A 21,960-nucleotide genomic window follows, 5' to 3' on the forward strand; every position below is an offset into this window, starting at 1 on the left:
TGTTAGTAAGTCATTATTGCTGCATTTCCTGGTTGTGTGTGAAAACGTAGCTACTGGTGAAATGTCAGCTGGGATCGTCTTCAGTGGAGACTCCAGACTAGAGAAACCAGAATCAGGCATCTGTCAGCTGTGGGAAACCTTCTCCTCCACCTGTTCTTGATTGTTGTGCTCCTGCAGCGTTCATCGGCTCCAGCGGGCAAATATATGACCTAATCACAACACAAAGCAAAACAAGAATGTCTCCAAACACAACGCAACTGCTCTGTGCTCCTGTGTATTAGAGAGATCTGGACCTGTAGTCACTCTAAAGGCCAATATGTGACAGTGAAAGGTGCAGAGCAGTAGGTGGAAGAACATTGAGGCATCCTGTTCGCTCATCCACCTTTGGGACCACTGTGGGATGCTGGGAAAGGAGGGATGCCACCAAAATGCCTAAAATGTGAGTATCCACTGATTCCTGCAGGAGGTTGCTACAGAGCTTCTGTGGTGTAAACCGGCTGCATTATCGGGTTCATTTAAAAATGGACTGAACGCGTCCCAGTTAACAGGTGGTTTCAGTGCAGTCAGTAATGGTGAAAAATATGTATAATATTCATAAAACCTCCAGGAGGGTGTATGAACTCATGCAACTTCAATCACATGATCAACTCAGCCTGCTGATCATGGTTTGAATTCTCTACTCATTTTGCCTTTTTTTTTTCAAATTAAAAGCACGGTTATTCAAAATAACCTCATGCAAGATGCATAAATTAATCTGCAAACTGTGCTCAAAGAACCAAATTAGCTGGATGAGAATGAACAGGATTATTTTAGCCTGATAACATATTATAATATACACATTAGTGTGGATTAGTTAGCATTTGAAGGGCAGATCCTTTATTCAGACTGAACCAGGAGACAAGCTGTTCTGAGCCTGGATTTTTAGTTATTAGCATTACAACAAATGTCAGTGGGATTTTGAATGAGGTTTTGAGTTCTGCTTTCACTTCTGCTCTCCAAAAACCGCCTCTGGAGACAAGCCACATGTTAGCACACATGCACACACGCTTAATGATTCAGCTAAATAGGCGACAGTGGGAAAAAAAATGTAGTAAAGATCAGCTGCAAGAAGTGAATGACTAACTGAATGAATAAGAAACAGGGTTTTGCAATCAGGAACATGCAAGAAAAGAAAACGTCTGCTTCTTCTATTATATTTTGGATCTGTGGTGGGTTTAATAACAGGTTTTCATAATTCACAGGAAACTAAGTGTTAAATTGGCATTGAGATAACAGAGAATTATGCAGCAGAGAAAGAAAATCTGTTGTTGCACTTCCTTCTGTTGACCAGTAGAGGTCCCTAAAGGCCCTAAATCTAAAATCAAGTGATAGGGTACAGCAGAGGTCCGTTTCACAAAGCAGGTTTACTGAAAACTCCGAGTATGTTAACCCTGAAATGAGGGAAACTCTGAGTTTTCCGTTTCACATAGGAAGGTAAGTCAAACCAGAGAAAGAGGGGTAACTCAAGCCTGTTTCACAGACAGGGGTAAGTTAAACTCCGAGTCAGTTACCGCAGTATGAACCTAACCTGGTCGGGACCAGGTTTTACTCAAGGAACCTCGAGTTTCTCTGTGTCTCCGCCCTCTTTCAACCGCACACCGCATTCATTTCCTCATTCATTCATTCAGTCGGCAGACGAGTTTTGGCATAGTTCTGCCGTCTGTTATTAAAAAAAATCATTAAAAATATCAGTCAGTGAGAAGTCCATTAGGCACAGTAGGTGGTGACTTTTTTCGTTAACATGGCATGTTAACGTCTTTTGATCATGATCCCGTGGATGAAGGTGCAGCGATACTGCGCAGAGAATTAAATATTCGTCGGGAGATAGTTATCAGACCACGATGTTCTTGCTTTTCCAGACAGTTATCGGTTCTAGGCCACCACCCGTTCTTCGTGCATCTGCCTTCTTTCTGTTGGCTGAGTAAAAGTCTGTGTTAGTTTAAATATAGGCTTAATTATTTAACATAACATGATATAGATGAGAACCCTTTTTTCATTTTTAAATTTTATTTCATTCGTTAACAAAAAACAAAACATTATATGAACACAATATAACCAATTTTACAATGAAAGGGAGCCACTTAATATTTACTTTACAATGTAAAACATGATCAAAATGAGGTAGCTACCTCCATGAGATCATGCAGAGGTCTTACCTGTTTCAACCATGTTTTTATATTTCATTTTAAGCTGCTGCCAAGTGCGCTTCTCCCCCGCGGGATTGCACCTAAATGGAATAAATTAATAGGCAACCATTCAAGCAGTTTTGACCTGTAATATTATTGTGATTTCAAAGGACTACATTTATACTCACGCATTGACCCGAGCAGCAATGTTCTCCCACGCCGTCTCCCTCTGCTTCGCAGCTGCAGCGGTGTTGGACTTCCGTCTAAAAACGTGTTCATATTCGCTGTATGAGCGCATTAAAATGTCTAATTTCCAGTGGCGTGAAGTACGCAGCCTTCCGCTTCCCCGTTGCCATGGTGAATCCTTAAATCGGGGTTCCATTGATGCTGTCTTTTTAAAGTTGCGGTGCACGCGCTTAACTTGAGGTGAACCTACTCTGAGTTAATCAAACTAACTCAAATCTGCTGTTGTGGAATCGAAAACTCAGAGTTTCCTATCTCAGAGTAGATCAACTCAGAGTTCAGGGTTACACTCAGAGTTTGTTGAACCTGCTTTGTGAAACGGACCCCAGGTGTGAACTTACTACACAACCAAGTGGCTGATTGTTTGCTGTTTTTAAATAAGCACTGGTGGCAAACGTGCAGCTGGTAGCAGGAGCTTCCAGGATCAAAAAGCCTTCAAAAGAGACCCAGATTCAGCCACCACCTTTGGACAGTCTGCAGGTGGCATCAGTGTCCATGTTGGTGAGTATGAGGGGAATAATGTGGGTTACAAATATCCAAGCAGGCTTGTTTTCGTTATTTCAAGACAGACTTTTACACGTTTTTGGGTGGGTCCTGTCGCCTGGCGACAGGAGTGGCACCACTGGAAGCCCACTACACCAGCTGCTGACAGGACTGACCATTCATGAGTCTGGATGGATGCTCCCAGAGTTTACTCTCGACTCTTTTTTTAAAAAATTTGATTTAATTTTTTGTTTCTGTGTGTATTTTACTACCAGCAGGACACCAGCACTAACCTACATGGAGTCGCAGTGGTTGTATTATGAACACTGCATTTGACTATTTAATACGTGCATTGATAGACTTTTTGGTCGTTGTGGTCAGTGACTGCGCAAGAAAGTCAACACACATGCAGTGCTTTATTTCAATCATAAATAAACCAGAAACAGGAAGAATATGTTCCAGCAAATATCTTCAAACATTCACAAGTCGACTGTAAAAATAACTTCCCATGTACTTTTTCCTCTTCTCCCAGAACCCTTTATTTCCTCTTTGACAGGCCTCAGGTGTAAATGAACTGATACTAAATGAATGCCTGCGACAGAATGACGAAGTATCCCCCCTTCTTAAAGTGTCTGCATACCCGTGCAGTTTCCATCCTCCTGACAGAGTCTTCTTACCGGCCACATTGTGGTCACAGGTACTGGAAACAGGAAGAGGCCTCATTCATTTTGCTCCTTTCACAAACATTATCCCTGTCAATAGTGTTTGGGCTGTGCAATAACTGCCATCTCCCAAAGGACATGTGTCCCAAAGCTTTGCACGCAAGGGGTAGAGTATTAAAGGTCACTCTGCTGGTTTTTCTCCTCTTGGGAAACTTTAAACTTGAGGTTCTTGTTTTTGTTTCGCAGGTTAAGTGTTTTTTGTTTGCTTCCTCCACACAGGTCGCCTAAAGTGCCCGGATTGGTGGAATGGCCTCGCTACGGCCACAACAAAAGCTACCTGAAGCTTGACCTGCAGCAGACCGTCGGCCGAGGACTGAAGCAGAGCCCACTTCCTGGATGCTGTCCTGGCTGATAAACTAGCTAAGTCTGCTAATGATGAGCTCTGACCTGAGACTTCCATAAAGTGCAACGTACATTATCACACAAAGAGCAGGAGGCTGTGGCATTTCACAGTTTGTTAACGTCTTTGTAACTGCGTGTGCTGCTGGTTAACTGGGCGGACCTCCCGGTTTGGACATCTTGGCTCTGTTTGTGCAGGTACACTGAAGTACAGGCTGTGGTGGCAGAGTCTTAGGCACCTGGGAACGCAGAGACACCACGTTAAAGTATTTGTGCTCCATTCAGCACTAACTGTAGGCAAAATGGATGAATAGAACACATAAACTCTAAATAGTGTGCTGTACCTGAGGTTTGAAGACACAAAGCTCGCTGTAAACTTTTCTAAACTTCTTCTCTAGTTCCAGATATTTGTCCTTGAGCGTCTCCCTGTCCCTCCGCTCCTTCAAGAAGTCCTCCTTGTAGACTTCAGCCTAAAAATGGTTGACAAAAAAACACAATATATAAGAATTCAAACATGACTTTTCTTTGAAAGCGCATTAAAGAAATAGTTTGAAAAATACTCTTATTTACTTTCTTGCCTGGAGTTAGATGAGAGGATTGATACCACTCTCATGTCTGTGTTAAAAATGAAGCAGCTGGTTAGCTTAGCTTAGCACAAAGGCTTGAAACAGAGGGAAACAGCTAGCCTGACTCTGTCTGAAGGTAAAAACCCTTACCAGCTCCTCTAAAGCTCAGTGATTGACATCTGTCCAATAACCAAAGAGCGAAGTCAATAATTTGAGGTTTAATGGGAGGTTTTGCAGTAACCTTGTGACCCCCCCCATAAAACCCCAACATGCTGTTTGATGGATTAAGCATGTAACATGTTAATAAGTGAGCTTTAAAGGAGTCAGGCTAGCCATTTCCTCCTATTTCCAGTCTTCATGCTATGCTAAGCTAAGTGTCTCTGACCTGTAGCTTCATATTTTGAGTGCAGACATGGGAGTGGTGTCGATTTTGTCACCCCCAGGCGAGAAAACGGGTTAGCATTTATAACTACGCACACATGCGCTGACGAACAAAGCCCACCTGATGTTTCCAGACATCCTGTAGTGTTTCGCTGCTCCTGTCGAGAGGTTGCGTAGGCTGAAGTGCCTCCACTAGAGCCTGAACAAACACATGAAAGTAGCTATAATGCCACTGTTGTTGCAGGGGGCAAACACTCGAAACACCTTGACTCTGTGCTGATGTGAGGCGCATTTATAGCAGAAGCTGGAATCATGGCTGACCTTGTTGAGTCGTTTGATCTCCTCGCGCTGATGCTGCCACCTGCGGGTCAGAGTGCTGTTCTGCGCTCTCAGCTCCTTCGCCTCCTTTTCAGCTTTTAGCAACTCGGAGCTGATGTCAACATCTCCGGCCTGTGTGAACGCGGATCGGATTGTTACACACGTTTCGCACATTAGCGGTGTTAAAAAATGCCGGAAATTGTACCGGGGATTAAAAGATGGCTTCATTTACCCATGTGCTCTCTTTGTCCCTGACTTTCTTACATGGCGTGATGCTCTTCCCTCTTTCCTCACACGTCTCCTCTTCAAAGTGACTGGGCTCGTGTTGCAGCAACGCCTTTAAATCCTGGAGCTGAGCAGCAGGCAAAGAAAAGGGCATGTGACACGAAGCAGGAAGCACTGAAACGGCTCCAGTGAAGCCGTCGAACACTGAGCAGGAGTGTGAGCGTTTTTTTTTTCTTACCTGCTCTTTGTAGTACTGTTTCATGGTTCGGTACTCCTTTGCCCATTTCTCATTAATAGAAAGGAGCTGAGTAAAAGAGAGAGAGCATTAAGCGCTGAGGCTCCATGTGTTTGGGGATGAATGTAAGTCTCACTTCTGAGATGTACTCACCTCTTGCCTTTGCCCCTCCAAGATGAGTATCTGATCTTTCATTCTGACGTCAGCGCTGCCGGCCGACGCTTCTCCCTGAAGCAAATAAGAGAGACAGAAAGAGGAACTTAAAATGTGGCACATTGGTTGTTATGTGATATGACTGCATCCACTAACTTCCTTTTACACATTTTGGGATTTTTTTTTGTTTCCAGTAACACAAAGAAGGGAATCGGAGGGTGACGGCGTGGGGTCGTCAGACGTATCCTCCAGTGTTGCGTCTGTTGACGTTACCTGATGGTCTCCCAGCAGGCTGTCGGGATGATGAAGTGCAGCCGTGTGCAGCTTTTCTCTCACGGAGCAGGTCGGCACACAAACCTCATACCTGAAAACATTGGATCGCATCGCCAAAAATGAACATTTGGCAATTTATTTAGCCTTTTATTAACAGCACCTAGACAGTAAATGACAGGAAATCACAGGAAGTACTGATGTGCTTCACCTGTTTATGTTTGGCAGTGATGGATACAGTCTGTAGGTCTGTTTTCTGTCTGTGGCGACTGTTTCACCAGCCTGTGATCTCTCCACAGGCGGCCTGTCTGCTGTGTTTTCATGTAGAGACTGTCAAAACACACAGGAGGACACACTTTAGACATCAGCCCCACTTTTAACATTCATTTGGTACAAACCAATGAGAAAATCCAACATTTTTATTTACCAATTTTAATCTTATACAGCTGATGTCTCTTAGTCGTTTCCTCATCAATCTTTAATTTTCTTTATTTGTATTGTTTTAAAACAATACAAACTGGTCTTTCAGGTGTCATTAATAATGCAACAGACTCATAAATACTAATTTAAGTTGACAAGCAAATGTGTAATATGCACAACCTACAGTAAACAAGCAACACACCAAAGACCAACAGACATGAGACAAAAAATAATAATAATAATAAATACATTGTGAAATAAATGAATACAATGAATCTATGGAGATAATTACAAATAAATCATGTAGAGGCTGTCAAAACATAAAAACCCTTCTAGCATGAGACTATCTAGAACACAGTTATACAGGGGTCTCATGGTTGACAGGGGTTAATTATTAACCTTAAAATCCCTGTTTTTTGCCTGGACCTTTGTTGCAGATCATTCTCCGTCTCTCTTTTCCCTCACTTCCTGTCATTTCTCTGCTCTCGCTGTCTAATAAAGTCATAAACAGAAGTAAAAATTGTAAGTTGCATTACCTAGAGCTAAAGCATGAGTTGAAAAATAAAAAGATCATCAGCTGCAAGACTGAAAATCAATCAGTTGTTTATGGCAAACACACTGCTTCAAAGTGACATCTTCAAAACAAGCATTTTAAAGATTTAATGGGCATTTTGAATCAATCAAATCAATAGATAATAGACTGACACACAAAGACTGTTAATAACAAGATTTTTCTAAAAAATAACCTAATAAAAGCTTTTACAGAAACTCATTAATCGATAATTGAAAGCAAACTCACCATGTTGTTATTTTCTGAGGTCGTCGACACGTGCACGTCTCCACCGAACAAGGCTGTGAAGCTCTGACTCGATCCTCATGTTAGTTATACTGAGGATCCCGCATGACGTGTTAAAACCAGCGTTGGCCAATCAGCTGCTGGGATTCCCTGCTCGCGGACAGGTGCCGGTGTCCGGTCACACCGAGGAAAGGAAAGTACGAGCAGCCGAGCGGTAATTAACGATGCGTTCATCGAAAAACGATGACTAAGAGAAAAATCTGACACTGCGCTGCAAGAAGTGACGCAAAGCCACGATCTACGTTTCATTGATGTTTAGCAACTTTTTATCACAAATTTTATTTTCCTATTTTTAATGCTGACTGATGTTTTTTTTATATATTTTCCTCATAATTTTGTTTTCTTGCTCGATTTTGTCTGCCATATATAATAAAATATATTCAGAAATATAAAAATAAATTCCTAAAAATAGTGAAATATGCTAAACAAAAACAGAAAATTAAGATAACAATAAATACAATTTTAAATTAATTTAGATAATTGTTCATACATAAATGCAATGAAATATAACAAAATAAGTGAAAGGGGAAAAAAGAGATGAATGCACTCGGTCACTTTTTACAGCGGGCAGCGGGGTGTCTTTTTCTTCTTGAATGACTGAACTGAACTCACTGAAGAGAATAAAGTCAGGATGAAAGTGAGGAAGAACAGGCGTACAGTAACGTGCTGCGGGTGGTGGGAAAACCACACATCTCGCAGGCTCATGTTGCTCAATCTTCTGTTCTCAAAGGTGTTGACTCAGAGCCGTTTCAGGGAAGGAGGAGAGGGGAAACTACGCCGCCGCTCCTCCTCCAGTAACCAGCACTGCGCCGGGGGACTCGACCCGCTGATGCTCACCGGCTCTTTCTTCTAGTTTCCATATTTCTTCACATAAAAAGCTGTGAGACCACTTCCTTCATGTTAAAAAAAGGCCATCCAACCAACCTGAAACTACACAAATGACACCATCATAACTAACTTGATTACTCTTTTCAGGTACAGTGGGTTTTCTTTGCTGAAGTTGGGGCTTCCACTTCCATTAATTGCAGCAGATGATGAGGAGGTTCCCGCAGGGGGTTCTGGGATATTCCTGCTCGCCTGGAGAACTGCAGCTTCTTGTAAATCAAAGATAATCCTGCGCAGTGAGGATGCTTCCAATATGTCTGAGGCAAATCAAACAAATTACAGCACTGATGTAACAGAGAAACTAGGCTGCTGCAGTTTAAAGTATGAAGTTAAAGGCGTGGTCTGTCGGAGTAGCAGTAGCAGAGTATGTTTTAGCGTACACGCCCACGTGAGTTTGTGTAGTTTTGGTTGTTTTTTTGCAGTTTGGCTCATGTTTAGGAGAATTTTAAAGAATAAAGTTCAACATTCAGGGAAATATGCTTATTCTTGCAGAGTTAGATGAGAATGATAAATGTAAAGCTAGAACCAGAAGAGTATCTTAGCTTTACTTAGCTTAGCTTAGTTTAACTTGGCGCAGAGACAGCAAGAAGGAATGACATGTTAATTATTGGGCCATAGAAGTACTACTAGATTTTTTAGAACCTTTGGACATGCCAGTGTAGCTTTTCCCCCTGTTGCGGTCATTATGCTAAGCTAAGCTAAGATAAGTCACTGTTGGTGATAACTTTATCACACGGACAGAGCAGAGTGGTTGTGCCTTCTCATCAATATCACTATCCTCTGTACGGTAAACATGAACTTACAACCAGCAGCCAGTTAGCTTAGCATTCAGACTCTGAATAGGAGAAAACAGAGGCAGCCACATAGATACACACATATATATAACATGTATAATGTAACTCAAGAGAGCCACTGGTAGTTGCCTGGCAACCCCACAAATTTCTAGGAAGTTGCTGCTCCCCAAGAAAAAGTCTGGCCTGTAACACCTTGTTGTTTTTGTTCTTTTTATACAGAACAAACAAATGTGATTTATTAATGATCTTTAGAGCTGCTGATAGGTGGAATATTTTTTTACATTTGGACAAAGCCAGGCTAACTGTTACCCCTAGTTTCCAGTCTTTATGCTAAGCTAAGCTAAGCTAAGATAACCACCTGTTGGCCATAACTACAGCAGTCTCTGCAAGAAAGTGAATAAGTGTACCTCCTAAAATGTCACACTTTCAGTCGGGGCCTGCAGGCTTTTGTTGTTGTTGTTTGAAGTGTTTTAAACCCTAAAAACATTTGGAACTTGCTTGATTGACAGGTTGAGTTATTTTAGCTTTTAACTAAATGAAACATTCATGTGAAATGATGGCATGATGGTAAAGCACTTTGTATGAGCCAGTTTAAGTCCCCGACAGATAAATATGTGGAAGTGTGTCACATTTGCTATATAAAGATTATTATTCAACTTAGTGGCAGTGACTAAATCTCTTTACTGACTGTTGTGGTTTTACAGAGGGGGCCTTCTTCATGCAACACCTGTGCCGACAGAACCCCGGACGTCTCTTCCCAGCACCAACGCAGCCTGTTTACGGTACGTGTGACACAGCAGCAAGACACTAGAAAGGAAAGAGGAGGTCATTACCGCGCTCGCCGAGCCTCCTCCTTCCTGCCGCAGCAATGTCGCTTTAAAAGGTTCACACACACACACACACACACTTCAACTTCCTGTCTGTGTCACCCTACACACGCCTTCAGCTCACACACACAATAGATAACACATTTCGTTGCCTACACTGGCAAATATAAAAACAAAAGCAGGTGTGCACTTTCTATTCTGTTCAGCGGTTTGGTGGTTTTGTATATTTGCATACACCTTTAGTGTAACCTTAGGCAGCAGGTTTCGTGTGAAGCAATAAAGAAAGCAAAAATGGTGCGTTATCAGAGTGGAAACACGACTACGCACGTGTTCGCTAAAGTGGATCATGTAATTTAAAGGTCAGAAAGATGAACAGCTTGAAGGTGGGGTGAGTCACTCTGGAGGAAGACTGTTGATACTCGCTGGCTGTGAGATTAGAGCAAATTTAAAAAGTCTACAAGCTGTCCCTTCTGTCTGTGCATTTAAAGGGTTCTACCTGTGCACAACCCTGGATTTATAAATAGGAAAAAAATACAACACTATTCCAGCCAATCAGCAACAGGTGGTGTTTGTCCTCGCACACAGGATGATAGGGAGACGGTGGGGAGACAGGGACCATAAATCCGATGGCTCGGGGCGTATTCCAGGCAGAGGAACCTCTAGAAAGAACTGTTCTCATCGTGCGACGTGTTCTTGGACTTCCAGATAACCAGTGCTCACCTCATGTGCGACAGCTAATCGCTAAAAGAGTGTGGCGTCCCATTCCACGTGACGGTCTGATGAACGTCATTCAATTTAGCCCCCCGCAGTTAGCCTGGAAGGTCACACACATTAGTGCAGAAAGAGCAGTGAAGAGCTAATCCGTTAGCACTGTTCTGTTTACTTTTTTTTTATTTTAAGGCTGGGAATCGGAATAATGGCCCATCGCAATGACGCCATGGCACCCAACGAATATCCCTGTACATATGACATAAGCAGTTCACATGACGCAGAAGCATCAAAGCACACAAAGCATACATTAGATATTTAGTGTAAATGGTGAAAAATCGATTGCAGGTTTAATATACAAATTATTTATGTGCGTGATAAGCTTCTTGTTCTAGTTGGAATCATTCAGAGGGCAGATGACGATGCTGTTTGTCATCTGCAGGCTTGTCCAGAAGTCTTCTCTGGTTAAATAATGTGCACTAGCTTCATGTTTACTTGCTTATGATGGATATGTGGGTCATATTCCTATACTTTGATACATTTGATTACACACATATATTCTGCTAATAGTTAGATTACATGCATATGCTTACATTAATGATAGTTGGATCCTGATATGTTGATCATGTTCATATTTTCTGCTCATGGATTGTGTGACTGAATAATCAACAGAAATTCTACTTCTCCCGGTTCAGTTTGTCCTTTATTATTCATAGAAGTGATTTAGACGAGGAGTGATTCTTTGTGTGCAAAATATATCTAAGGCCAGTGTGACCTAGAACAGGAGGTTTTGAGATAGAGGCCTGGCATGGGAGACATCTTGGGGCCCTCGACTAAAGATAGAACTGGTTGGCGTCAGGGATAAGGTTGTCTCTCTAGATTTGTCCTTGCAAACAGGTTGCTGCGGTGACGTTGGATTCTCGAAGATGAGCAAGCAGAGGAGAGAGCGTCCGACGGCAACAAGGAGGAGCCGACGACTGTTTCAGCATTTCGTCATGTTCTGTCTATAAAAATACTGGGTCAGGGAGAGGTAGTGTGTCAGACTTCATGAACTGACCCAACTCTTTTGTGGATCAGGGAAAGGTTAAGTCGAGACCCAGAGCTCTGTAACCTTGCACATTCTATTGATGTTAGAATAAAACTGATTTTTTGGACTCAACATCTTCTCCTATTGCTTCATTAAAAGAACCCAGAGGACCAGAGAGATTTTTTGAGACACGTCCTCGACAATTACAATGATGAAAAGCCTGGAAAAAAATCAGCTCTCAGTGATAAAATGACAAAAGTGATCTGCCTACAGAACAGGACGTGGTCACGTACAAGGACTTTTAAAACAAGTAAAAAATATCTCGTCTCAAAGAACCCACAGTTATCTTAACAGTAGTGCGGTCAGACTAGAAGATACGTTAGTGTTGATACAAAGGAACAAAGCAGTTTTGTGCTGATTGCTGTTCAAACAGCAACAGAATTCTGGACATTCTACTTTGGAACAAAGTTCCTCAGAACGAGAAAGAAAATCTCAGCGTCTTATCAAGATCTTAAGATAATTCAGGAAATAAAGCTTGAAACAAGTTAAATGATGCCACTTAGTAAGAAGATTATACCAGACAAAAAACATATCGTGCCTTGATTCAGTTAAACTCCTCTTAATCTTGCCCAGATTGTGTTTCCTGCAGTGAGGGAGTCACACTTCCACAGAAAACATAACCAAAACATGCTGACAGCAGCTTCTGGAAAGTACAGATTAAATGTGCATCAGACTGTTCAGGTGCGGGACTAAAGGTCCTTTAACTTGTTGAACCCAACAAAAAGACCTGCACACACATTGATGCAGTTTGCTGTTATTGCCCATTGATTTTTAACTGCTAGAATAAACCTTAAATATCTCAAACAAAAAAAAAGCCTTACCTGTTATTTCCCTCATGTTCGTCTGACATTTGTTGAGTATTTGGCAAAATAGCTGCCAGAGAAAAATTTTGTTTTTTTGCAAAACAGGATTTCCATTGTGCTCTTACACGATGGCAACTTACACAGTTTTTGGGATACAATTAATCTGCCAAGAATCAATCTAGAATAATCAACTTTATATATATATATATCTATACATATATAAATATATTTTCATACATCATGATATGAAACTCAGCAGCTTTCAAAGGTTTCGACTGAATTGTTGTTTAGTTTTATGTCTCTTTGTTTTGGGTGATTTATGTAAAATGTGTTTTTTCTCATCAAAATGATTTCACACGATTTCTAAACCAAAGACCATTTCACAACCTCACATTTTAACATTTTATTTACAAACACGGAAAAAAGTCTGCCGGCAGGTTGGAGTGAGATGCTGATTGGATAGCAGTGCTGGTGATTCACCTTACAGTACATGACGCTTCGCCACAACTCCTTCACACTTGATGAAAAGCTTCCCTAGAGGTACAAAGGTGCAATGTCATATTGTAAAAATGTTATGTAAAAAGATGCATTTCACATTGAGTCAAACTGGCCCACAGGTACAAAAGAAACTCAATTGAAATGAAAACAATCGCTGGTGATTGTTAGAATTATTGTTCCTCTTGTCAGACAGTCTGATCTGACATTTAGTTGACACCTTCACCAACAGCCTCCACAGGGTTTGGAGCTGCACTCCTGCAGCTGAGCTCTGCAGAGAGAGACAAAGAACATGCAGTCAACAAACTGCATGCGGCCTGAAACATGCATGTGATCACGTCCCCTCACAGACATTCCATACATACTCGGCCACTTCCTTGCAGTTATATGCAATTCCTGCATCCAGCTCTTTCTGTAGCTCCTTAAAAGATGCGTTTGTGCAGTTTGCCCTGAGGAGGATGCAGAAAACATGACGTTAGGATTCATTTGTGTGTCGCACCGCCTAAAATGAACCACTATGGAGGAACACGCGCAACATTTATGCCATCATCAGGTTCAAAATGTTCAAAAAAAGGACAGCAGTGTTGCAGCAGGCTTGTGTATAAGGTGAAATCCTTACACTGAGTTCGTCTGTGTGACCAGAACAACGTTCAGGCGGCTCACTCTGGGGGAGCTGAACCTCATCAGCTCGACGCTCCCGAAAATACTGACCACGAAAACAAAAAAAATATAACGTTAAGTTCACGAGTCGTGTGATGTAAAAACATACAAAAGCAGGCAAACGAGCTAAAAGGAGACAACAACGGTTAGAATAACACAACAGAGTGGAAGAAGAAAAAAATAACATACAGGATGTGATAAAACTTGATATAACAGAACAGAACTTACGGATAATTAGCGGACATCACGCTGATTTGATGCAAGATTGGTTTTCACTCAATCAATTGATACCATATTGCATTTAATCCACAAATTCAATCATATAGGAATGCAAAGAAAAATTTGATATAAAAGATTGTTGCTACTTTTGGCTGGATGGATGTTAAAATACGGAAGGGCGCTAAAGCTTATATAAGCCTACAATGTAAAGTACTTACTGTATTGTTTGGTACTTATACAGAACAAACTGCACGTTCCAGAACATTGAGTAGTTCTGAAGTGTTTTGATTCAGCCAACATCCTCACAGTCTTCCTGAGAAACCAGATACTGTAAATATTAGGACGAAACTACAGCATCTGGTCCATCATCAATCATCAGACATTCCTGAGAGGATTTCCTGGTTTCTCATGCAGTGACTTTAGCTTTTGGGGTGTAGCTCTGATAGAACAAGCTAACAAGCTTTTTAGTTTTATGTCGTGCAGAGAAAGATGATTTTCTGTTCCTGTTAGCGATGCATTATCTGTCACAATAGCCTTTCAACTAGTGGTCAGCATGCAGACATTGCTATCCTGGTGTTTGCTCTGCACTGTGGTGCTGATTTTGGGTTCCTTGTATAAAACTACACATGCTGACATCTTTTGTGCATCTGTAAAAATGTCTGGTTGCATGAAATAACGACACCGACTCATTACAGTGATGGAAGGAGTAAAGGACAGCCTACCTTGCAGGACTGAACGGGGTGGGGATGGATCCGTTCAGCATTGCTGTCACATCACCACAGGCAGCATCTGCAAACTACAGACACGAAGGTAATGTTAAAGAAAATGATCGTCAGACTCAGACTGCAGACCCAGTAACATTTACCAAGTTATGTTACTGAATGAAAGCAGCTACAGAAATTCAGTGAAAATGCTTATTATCTGCTTCTAATGTACAGATACTTTGAAAATGCCCTCCCACTGACTTCATATCTGGCGTGGTTTGGAAAACAACCAGGTTGTTTGGAGGATGTTCCCACACAGGCCGACATTACACAGAGGAGATAATAAGTAGGTGAACGGCAGCACATTCCAAGCACAGCAACAACTCGTTGTCGACAAGAGCACCACTGCTCAGGGCTGGAATAATGCTCCAACCAGCGACAAGTGATTTGAAATCTGCAAAACACCTTTTCTTGTGCTGTTTATATTTTTAAGAATATCTTTCTTTTTTATCCTATGAGCTTTATTTAATGCTCAGAGTAAGACACTTAAGAGTTGCATTTTTAACATAATTAGATCAATTTTAAAAGCCAGTTGCCTGAAACATCATGTTTTAGCTGTTTATTTTGGGCTTAACGTCCTCTAGAAGTAGGTGTGGATCAGGCGGGCCAAAGGAAGCATGACTGATGTCACACCTGTTGGCTCTGATTCATTAGCCTCACCTGTTTTTTGGGTCTGAGTGAAATCGGAACAGGGAAGAGGCTGCAGGCAAGACATTTTGGAAAACTGAGAGAACAGAGTTTGTCTTGCACACTACTACAAAATGTTTATATAAATGTCAACATCCACATCCATGAGCGAGCAAGCGGCTACTGGGGAGGGTCCGGAGAGAGTCTGCTGGCTCTGGATGAGTGACAGTTGCTGTTTCCTGTGACCAGTCAGTGAAGGTCATGTCACAGTTTCATGTTGAATGCAAGTTGCATTAGGTTAGAGGCTTGCTAGCCTTGGATTTAAGATTATAATGAAGGTTAGTGTAGCAGCATAACATTTAGTTTATCCAAGTAGTCCAGTAAGTGATTAATATCATTATATAGATAGACTTTGTTGCTATTGAAGTGTTGAATTTCATAATTAACACCTTGCTTAATTTTATTGAAATGTGTAATTATTGTTATTCTTAAACTTTCAACGACTGATTTTGTTGCCTCTTAGCAAGACAGTGGTAAAAACGTGACCTTTTAAGTCGATATGGAGAACTTGTTCGCAAACACTTGCTTAGTTACACATCTGGCATTTATGGAGCAACAGGATTATTAATTTGGACTCATGTTTGTGGCCACCTGGTGAACGTAAGTCCAATATTCACTCCCTTTTAGCTCTGTTTTTGGTCTCCACCAGTTCCTGAGGGAAATATCTGGCTCCTTCGCTGCTAAAGGCTCCAGCATGTTCGCCAGCTACTCGCTAAGTGTACCTGCTGTTTGGTGTGGAGCAGGTGGTGTAAAGTGGGTTTTTGTAGCTTTTTTTTTTTACTGTGAGCTGAAACAAGCTTTTTCTTAGGCTCATCACAACCACAACCCCTTTCGCATCGTTTTCCACGTGATCATTTGACGCATTTTTATTGTAAAAACAGCAGTTATGGCCACTTTCAAATAAAAACACAAAGCAAGATTTGATCATTCGTGTTGCTGCACATTCTCACATGACTGATGTGAGGTTAGATTTGCCTCATATCACACCAGCTGTATGGCTGCTGGACTTTTTTAACAGCAGCAGCTAACCTGAATCAGTGTTTTACATGCTGTTTTTGTTCTGTTTTTTGGTTTTGTGTTTCTGCGTCTGCACCCAGACAAACTGAACAGGGGCTCCTCTAAATGTGTGGGATGCCGCCGCTCGCTCAGGAGAGAGCTGCACAATGTGGCTCCATGGAGACCAGCACAAAGCCTCATTGATGAGGAACCAGGCCGGGTGACCTTTTTCTTCTCTCCTCTCTTATACTTATATTCAGGAGAGATTTGCTTCACCTTGTGCTCCATATTAGTATTCTTTTAACCTCTGCAGTATTATTGGCTAGTTTTAAACTAAAAGCTATAAACCAGTGAATTCTTGTTGTTAACTCACAGCAGCTGAGACTCTGTTCCAAAATGAGCGAACAGTGTTGTTCGCGCAGTCTGACCATCCAGGGCAGCCGGTCGTGAATGTTTCTAGGACAACACACACACATTCAGTACTTTTTCTTTTTGCCATTTGACCATAGTTAGACAATATAGACTTCATGCATAGAAAGAAATAAAATAAATGAAACAAGCAGCCTAGAGGAAGCTATTAACACCATTAACCCACTATGATGAGCACCATTAACCCACTATGACGTCCCCTAATTCGTCCTACAGCTTGAAGAGTTGTAGGACAAATTATATATCAAAACGTGATGTTTGATCGGGATCGGTGTGCTATTACTTTTCTCTACGAAATCCGCATTTTTCGTGACGTAAGACGCGAAAAACTGCCATAAATTTTCCATAAGAATGAATGGGACAGGCGAAAAAAAAAGGTTTGAAATTGGAGTTTTGCAAACGTCTGTAGCTCAGGCATACATTCACCAAGAGACTTCATTTAAACTTTAAACAGTAGACACAAGTCTGGTCTATTTGTGTATTCATCCACATTTTGATTGGTCCTATAGTTTTTGATCAGTCACTGTTCAATGACAATGATCATTTTGGGTGAAATTTTGAGATTATAATGGGTGTGTATTGCGCGGAATGTTCATGCTAGAGTGGGTGACATCACCAGCTAGAGTTGGAGAGAGTCTAAAAATTCTCTGAAAATGTTCTCTTTTTCTCGTCCCTACGGCCACAAATTACACTCTACACACATGATTTAATAGACCTTTGTAGACAAACTTGTCTTCTTTCATCTGATGTCCCCCCAAAAAGCAGAGACTTACTGAATTTAAATAGTGAGACTTATTGTGCAGGCAGCTCCCTCCTGCTCTCCATTAACTCTAATGTTAAAATTCAGAGCTGTTTTTGGAGAAAAGCAGAAATGCCACCTGTCTTTAGATCACCATAAAAAGAAAAGTTGTTGTCCAAGGAATAAAATTTGCACACATTTCTACTCAGGAAGGTCTCAGGAGTCCGATGATCTATAGTACACTCTGATAGGAGGTACGGTTCTCTCACACAAGGCTTTAGTTCAGGAGGTGCGCCAAACCCAAATCTCACGCAATACTGCCTGTTTCTAACCACCTCAAGTTGTCATGGCAACCTCTGAGCTGAAGCCAGAGCCACAGCTGGGACCAATTCATTAATCAGTCTTTTTTAATTGTCCACTGCTTCGCCATACTTTCTCCTAGAGATTTCATTCAAACTTTAAAACGTAGATAATTTTGTCGGCTCAAAATGAACATCGACACATTTTTTGATATCTCTTACGGTTTTCGAGCTATGACCATCTGAAGACCATAAAGTTTCTCAACAAAATGCTCAGAATTTCTCCCCTTAGAGTGGATGACCTCATCAGTTAGAGTGAAAGAGCCAGTGAGAAATAGCCTGAAATTTGTTTCTAAAATTGCCGTAAAATCCAAACGGTGAATAGGCGACACATAATTGTTGCATCTTTTTGTTGACAAACCTTTCTTCTCTCGTAAAAGTTCAATTTTAAAGGTTAAGCCCCCACCAAATTTAAATATAGAGGGATCTTGCACCAGCTGCCCTGCTCTGTTGCTCCATTTAAACCCATACAATCTCCTGTTTTCTGAGTCGCAGCCTGCCAGAGTGTGTCTTTTTAAATCGACCATTTAGTCATTTTTCTAAAGAATATCTGGACATAAAACACACGTACATCTGGCCCAGACCTTTCCGTATCTCACAGTGTAATCATTTTTTTGACAGCAGCTACCGTTTTGTCACAATCACAAGTTGTTCGGAAGTAACCGACAGCGAAAAAAAACAGGAACAGGTAAAAAGTAGGAGAGGTAGAGAGGTAATTATCAACAGGTGGGGCAGAAGTTACACACACATACACATTCAGACACACATATCCCAGACACATCTCCATGTAGAAACTGGTTGTGTATGTTGACAGAGATGGTTTCCCCCGGCAGTAGCCCCCATGTCCCTTTCAAAATTTCCCAGAGGGAATATTCTAGTTCCCTTTCTTGACAAAAAATTAGACGAGAAGACTGACACCACTCATGTCTATTCGTTAAAAAAACAGCTGGCCTGGTAACAAAGTCTTTCTAGAAGCACCTTTAAAGCTTGGTGATAAACAAGTCCTATCCTGTTTGTTTAATCCCCCTAAGAAAGAAGGTGTGAAAAGACATTGTGCTTTCGTGGGAAGTTACTTCCTGAGGTCTTGTCATCACTGTTGGAACCAGCAGAGACACCAGAGTTCACTGCACCTGCCAAGACAGCCAGACTAGCTGTTTCCAGTTTTTATGCTAAGCTAAGCTAGCCTGCTGCTAACGATAGCTTCATATTTAGCGAACGGACATGTATGTGGTGTCAATCTTCTCATTTGAGTCTCGGTGAGAAAGAAAATCTGTTTTTTCAGGTCACCGTCTGGAAATGTGCTGTTGCAGAACCTGGCAAGGAGGAAGCTGAAAAGAATCAATGTCCTGTTTCCTGTGGCCTGATGGCAATCAATGGCAGCTCCTAACTGATGATTTCTGATATTTCTTGCCAGAGGTGTTGCCCGACCACACACCTACCCCTCAGGTGAGAATGCTTTACATACCTGCATGATAAAATGGCATTTTGCCTTCCGGTGACGTGTGAACTTTAGTGTTTTCTCAGAGAGCTTAAGTTAGTTTGGGAACTGTTAACCATGGGCTTTAAAAAAAAACTTGGCCTGACTTGACACACTTTAATTTGATACTACGTAAAAATTACTGTAAGCATCACCTCCTCTGGCATTTGACATCAGCAGCTATTATGAAGCTTTTATTCCCACTTGTGTTGGAGAGGCAGGCAAGCACACAAAGGGGATGTGAGGTATTTCGATTAAAGGGTGAGTGGTGTCACAGATCATTGAAAACATGCTTTTAGATGTCAAATACAACAACTTTACAAACAGAGTTAAGTGACTGCTGCTGCTTTTCTTTCTATGTGTGTAGTTATTTTGTATTAACTGTAAATCCAGCTCTACAACAGTCTTACCACTGCTGCCCTCCTTTCCACACCAGGTCAGACCATCCGCCACCCTTCCCAGCACAGTGTCCTCCAGGGTGACGAAACAATTGTTCGTCTCGGTGAAGTCATGGACCACATCCTTCGTTTTGCTCCAGAACATCATCTAACCCAAAAAACAGTTCATGCCACATTGTTAAAATCATTCATCTGATTATAAAAGACGTCCTGGGTGGATAATGTGCACACAGAAAGTGGCTGTGATGAGTGATGTTTACTCTGTTGCATTCAGGTTTGAAGTAGGCTGCGGCAATGAACGGGTCGTAGGCTTCTGTGGGGACTTTACAAGGGTCCCGCCCCACGTAGGCTTGTTCAAACGCATCCCATATCTTTTGACAGTCATATCTGAAAAACACAAAACATCGCTGGATCAGCCTCATTCTGGTGGAAAAAAATAAAGTGCAGGACCACATGTGATGGTGGGCTGTGGTTGAACTACAGTTTATTTACAGATTTACTGATAAACAAGAAAGAAAACTTGAAATTTCCTGCCTTCCTTGAACATAACATTGCTGTTCATTTGAATCTTACTTATTTAGGTTTTATTTCACTTAACGTAAGTTTTTTTTAAGCATTTTGTGAAAGACTTTATATAAAATGATCATCTGTATCTAGAAACAACATTGTGTGACAGTGCATGTACAGTGGACACACTGTGCAAACCTGCAGAGAGGCCAGGAAGAAGACCGGCCATTAAATCACTGACTGGAGTCCTAAAGAGACCAAACCTCGGGCAGAACTCCAGCAGCATTAAATTCACTTTCAGATACTTGTTGTTGAACCCCTCCCTCTTCATTCTAACACAAGTGAAGAGTCACACTTCCCAAGATTGCTGAAGCTTTTAAATCACAACTTCTGCATTTTGATTTGCACTACAGAGGTTAGTCAGTTATTAGGTAGAGCTAGAAAAACGAATGCAGTCTAATGCAACAGTCATGCAATTAATCTTCACTCTCATGAAGGTAATACGTCTGTTGAAACTTGTTTTTAGACAGGTGTTGAAATGTACTTATAATATGAAGTAAGTAAAAGTACTTATTGTGCAGTGAAATTTCTCTGACAGTGTTTTACTGTTAAATCTGATGTTTGTGGATTAATGTTACTTCTGCATTAATGTTGCATTTTACTGCTGTGGCTGTTAAAGTTGAGCTCATTTTAATTACTTTATACACCGTTTGCTAGTTTAATCTACAGTGATGCATCATTTTCTATAAGATTTTCTATAAGTCTAAACGTGTTTGCATTATTGCTGTCCTGTGAGAACCACGTATCTCTAAAAAGTCAGAAAAACAGCCTGTTTTCAGCTTTGTAATTACACATTTTCCTGCAAATCCAAGAGGCTTTTTAGAGAGTTTATTCATCTGAAGAAATAGGAGAATTTCCTCAAGCCATGATGACAAAATCTGGATTTATGTGGTTTTCACTGGACCGGAAGGGTATGCATAAATATAATCTGAACAGTAACTAGTAACTAAAGTTGTCAGACAAATGTAGTGGAGTAATAAGTACAATATTTGCCTCTGAAATGTAACAATATAAAGTTGCATAAAATGGAAATACAAGTACCTCGAATTCGTACTTGAGTAAATCTACTTTGTTACATTCCACCGCTGTTGAAGTGTATTAGTTTTAGCTTGGTGTACCTAACAAACTGGCCAGTGTAACATTCACTTCATTCTCCAAGTGAGAGGAAGCCCACTCCATCGCCGGGCTGAGACTCCTGGGGGTCATGTTTGACACAAACTTTGACAGCCAAAATGAAATCACTTACTGTTTGAACTCCTCACACCTCGCAATAAATGTGGTCTTGAGCGGCTGTGAGTCCTGACGCAGCGTCAGTCCCAACACGACGGCGACGATGACGACGAGAAGCAGGACAGCGACGACGGCGAGGACAACGCAGCGTCTCCTCCCTCTCTTCTGCTGAGGACGCTCCATTTAAAAACCCTGAAAAACTTCAGACCGTCCGAAGGAGTTTGGCTGTCAAACTGCTGTTTGTTGTCACTGATACGTCTCTCTCGCTCGCGCGTCTATTTACGGACGAGCGCAGTCACGGCGTGCGCATACGTGCGCTGGCTCGTGGCCATGTAGGCTCTGGTCCAATGAAGATTGTTACATGTCATTTTACAGCTGGCCAACCTGAGGCCGAGGATCACAGCAAGACCTGTACAGGTGGTGCAAAGAATTACTTATAACTAACTAACCAGCGGTGGTA

At 41.5% G+C, this 21,960-nt stretch overlaps 2 protein-coding genes and 1 long non-coding RNA gene across 3 annotated transcripts; 1 reads left to right on the forward strand and 2 right to left on the reverse strand.

Annotated features, from left to right (window-relative positions):
• Nucleotides 1–3,288: 3,288 nt before the first annotated feature.
• On the reverse strand, nt 3,289–7,539 carry LOC121624106 (TNFAIP3-interacting protein 1-like). Its single transcript, XM_041961722.1, has 10 exons — nt 7,320–7,539; nt 6,312–6,430; nt 6,104–6,194; nt 5,831–5,905; nt 5,681–5,746; nt 5,450–5,569; nt 5,221–5,349; nt 5,021–5,098; nt 4,297–4,422; nt 3,289–4,191 (listed from the first exon to the last, which is right to left on the reverse strand). Exons 1-10 carry the CDS (start codon nt 7,320–7,322, stop codon nt 4,102–4,104), a joined length of 897 nt encoding a protein of 298 aa, XP_041817656.1. The 5' UTR covers nt 7,323–7,539; the 3' UTR covers nt 3,289–4,101.
• An 880-nt stretch (nt 7,540–8,419) lies between these two features.
• LOC121624107 lies at nt 8,420–11,541 on the forward strand. The gene is made up of 3 exons (XR_006007856.1): nt 8,420–8,497; nt 9,760–9,837; nt 11,488–11,541. It is a non-coding gene; the product is annotated as an uncharacterized LOC121624107 (long non-coding RNA).
• A 1,333-nt stretch (nt 11,542–12,874) lies between these two features.
• On the reverse strand, nt 12,875–21,789 carry LOC121623932 (ADP-ribosyl cyclase/cyclic ADP-ribose hydrolase 1-like). Its single transcript, XM_041961474.1, has 8 exons — nt 21,517–21,789; nt 19,964–20,090; nt 19,716–19,851; nt 16,675–16,757; nt 14,577–14,650; nt 13,595–13,681; nt 13,341–13,424; nt 12,875–13,246 (listed from the first exon to the last, which is right to left on the reverse strand). The coding sequence occupies exons 1-8, from the start codon at nt 21,681–21,683 to the stop codon at nt 13,198–13,200; spliced, it is 807 nt and encodes a 268-aa protein (XP_041817408.1). The 5' UTR covers nt 21,684–21,789; the 3' UTR covers nt 12,875–13,197.
• Between the last annotated feature and the right edge of the window lie 171 nt (nt 21,790–21,960).

The sequence above is a fragment of the Chelmon rostratus genome, chromosome 20, assembly GCF_017976325.1.
Source record: "Chelmon rostratus isolate fCheRos1 chromosome 20, fCheRos1.pri, whole genome shotgun sequence".
Classification (NCBI taxonomy): Eukaryota; Metazoa; Chordata; class Actinopteri; order Chaetodontiformes; family Chaetodontidae; genus Chelmon; species Chelmon rostratus.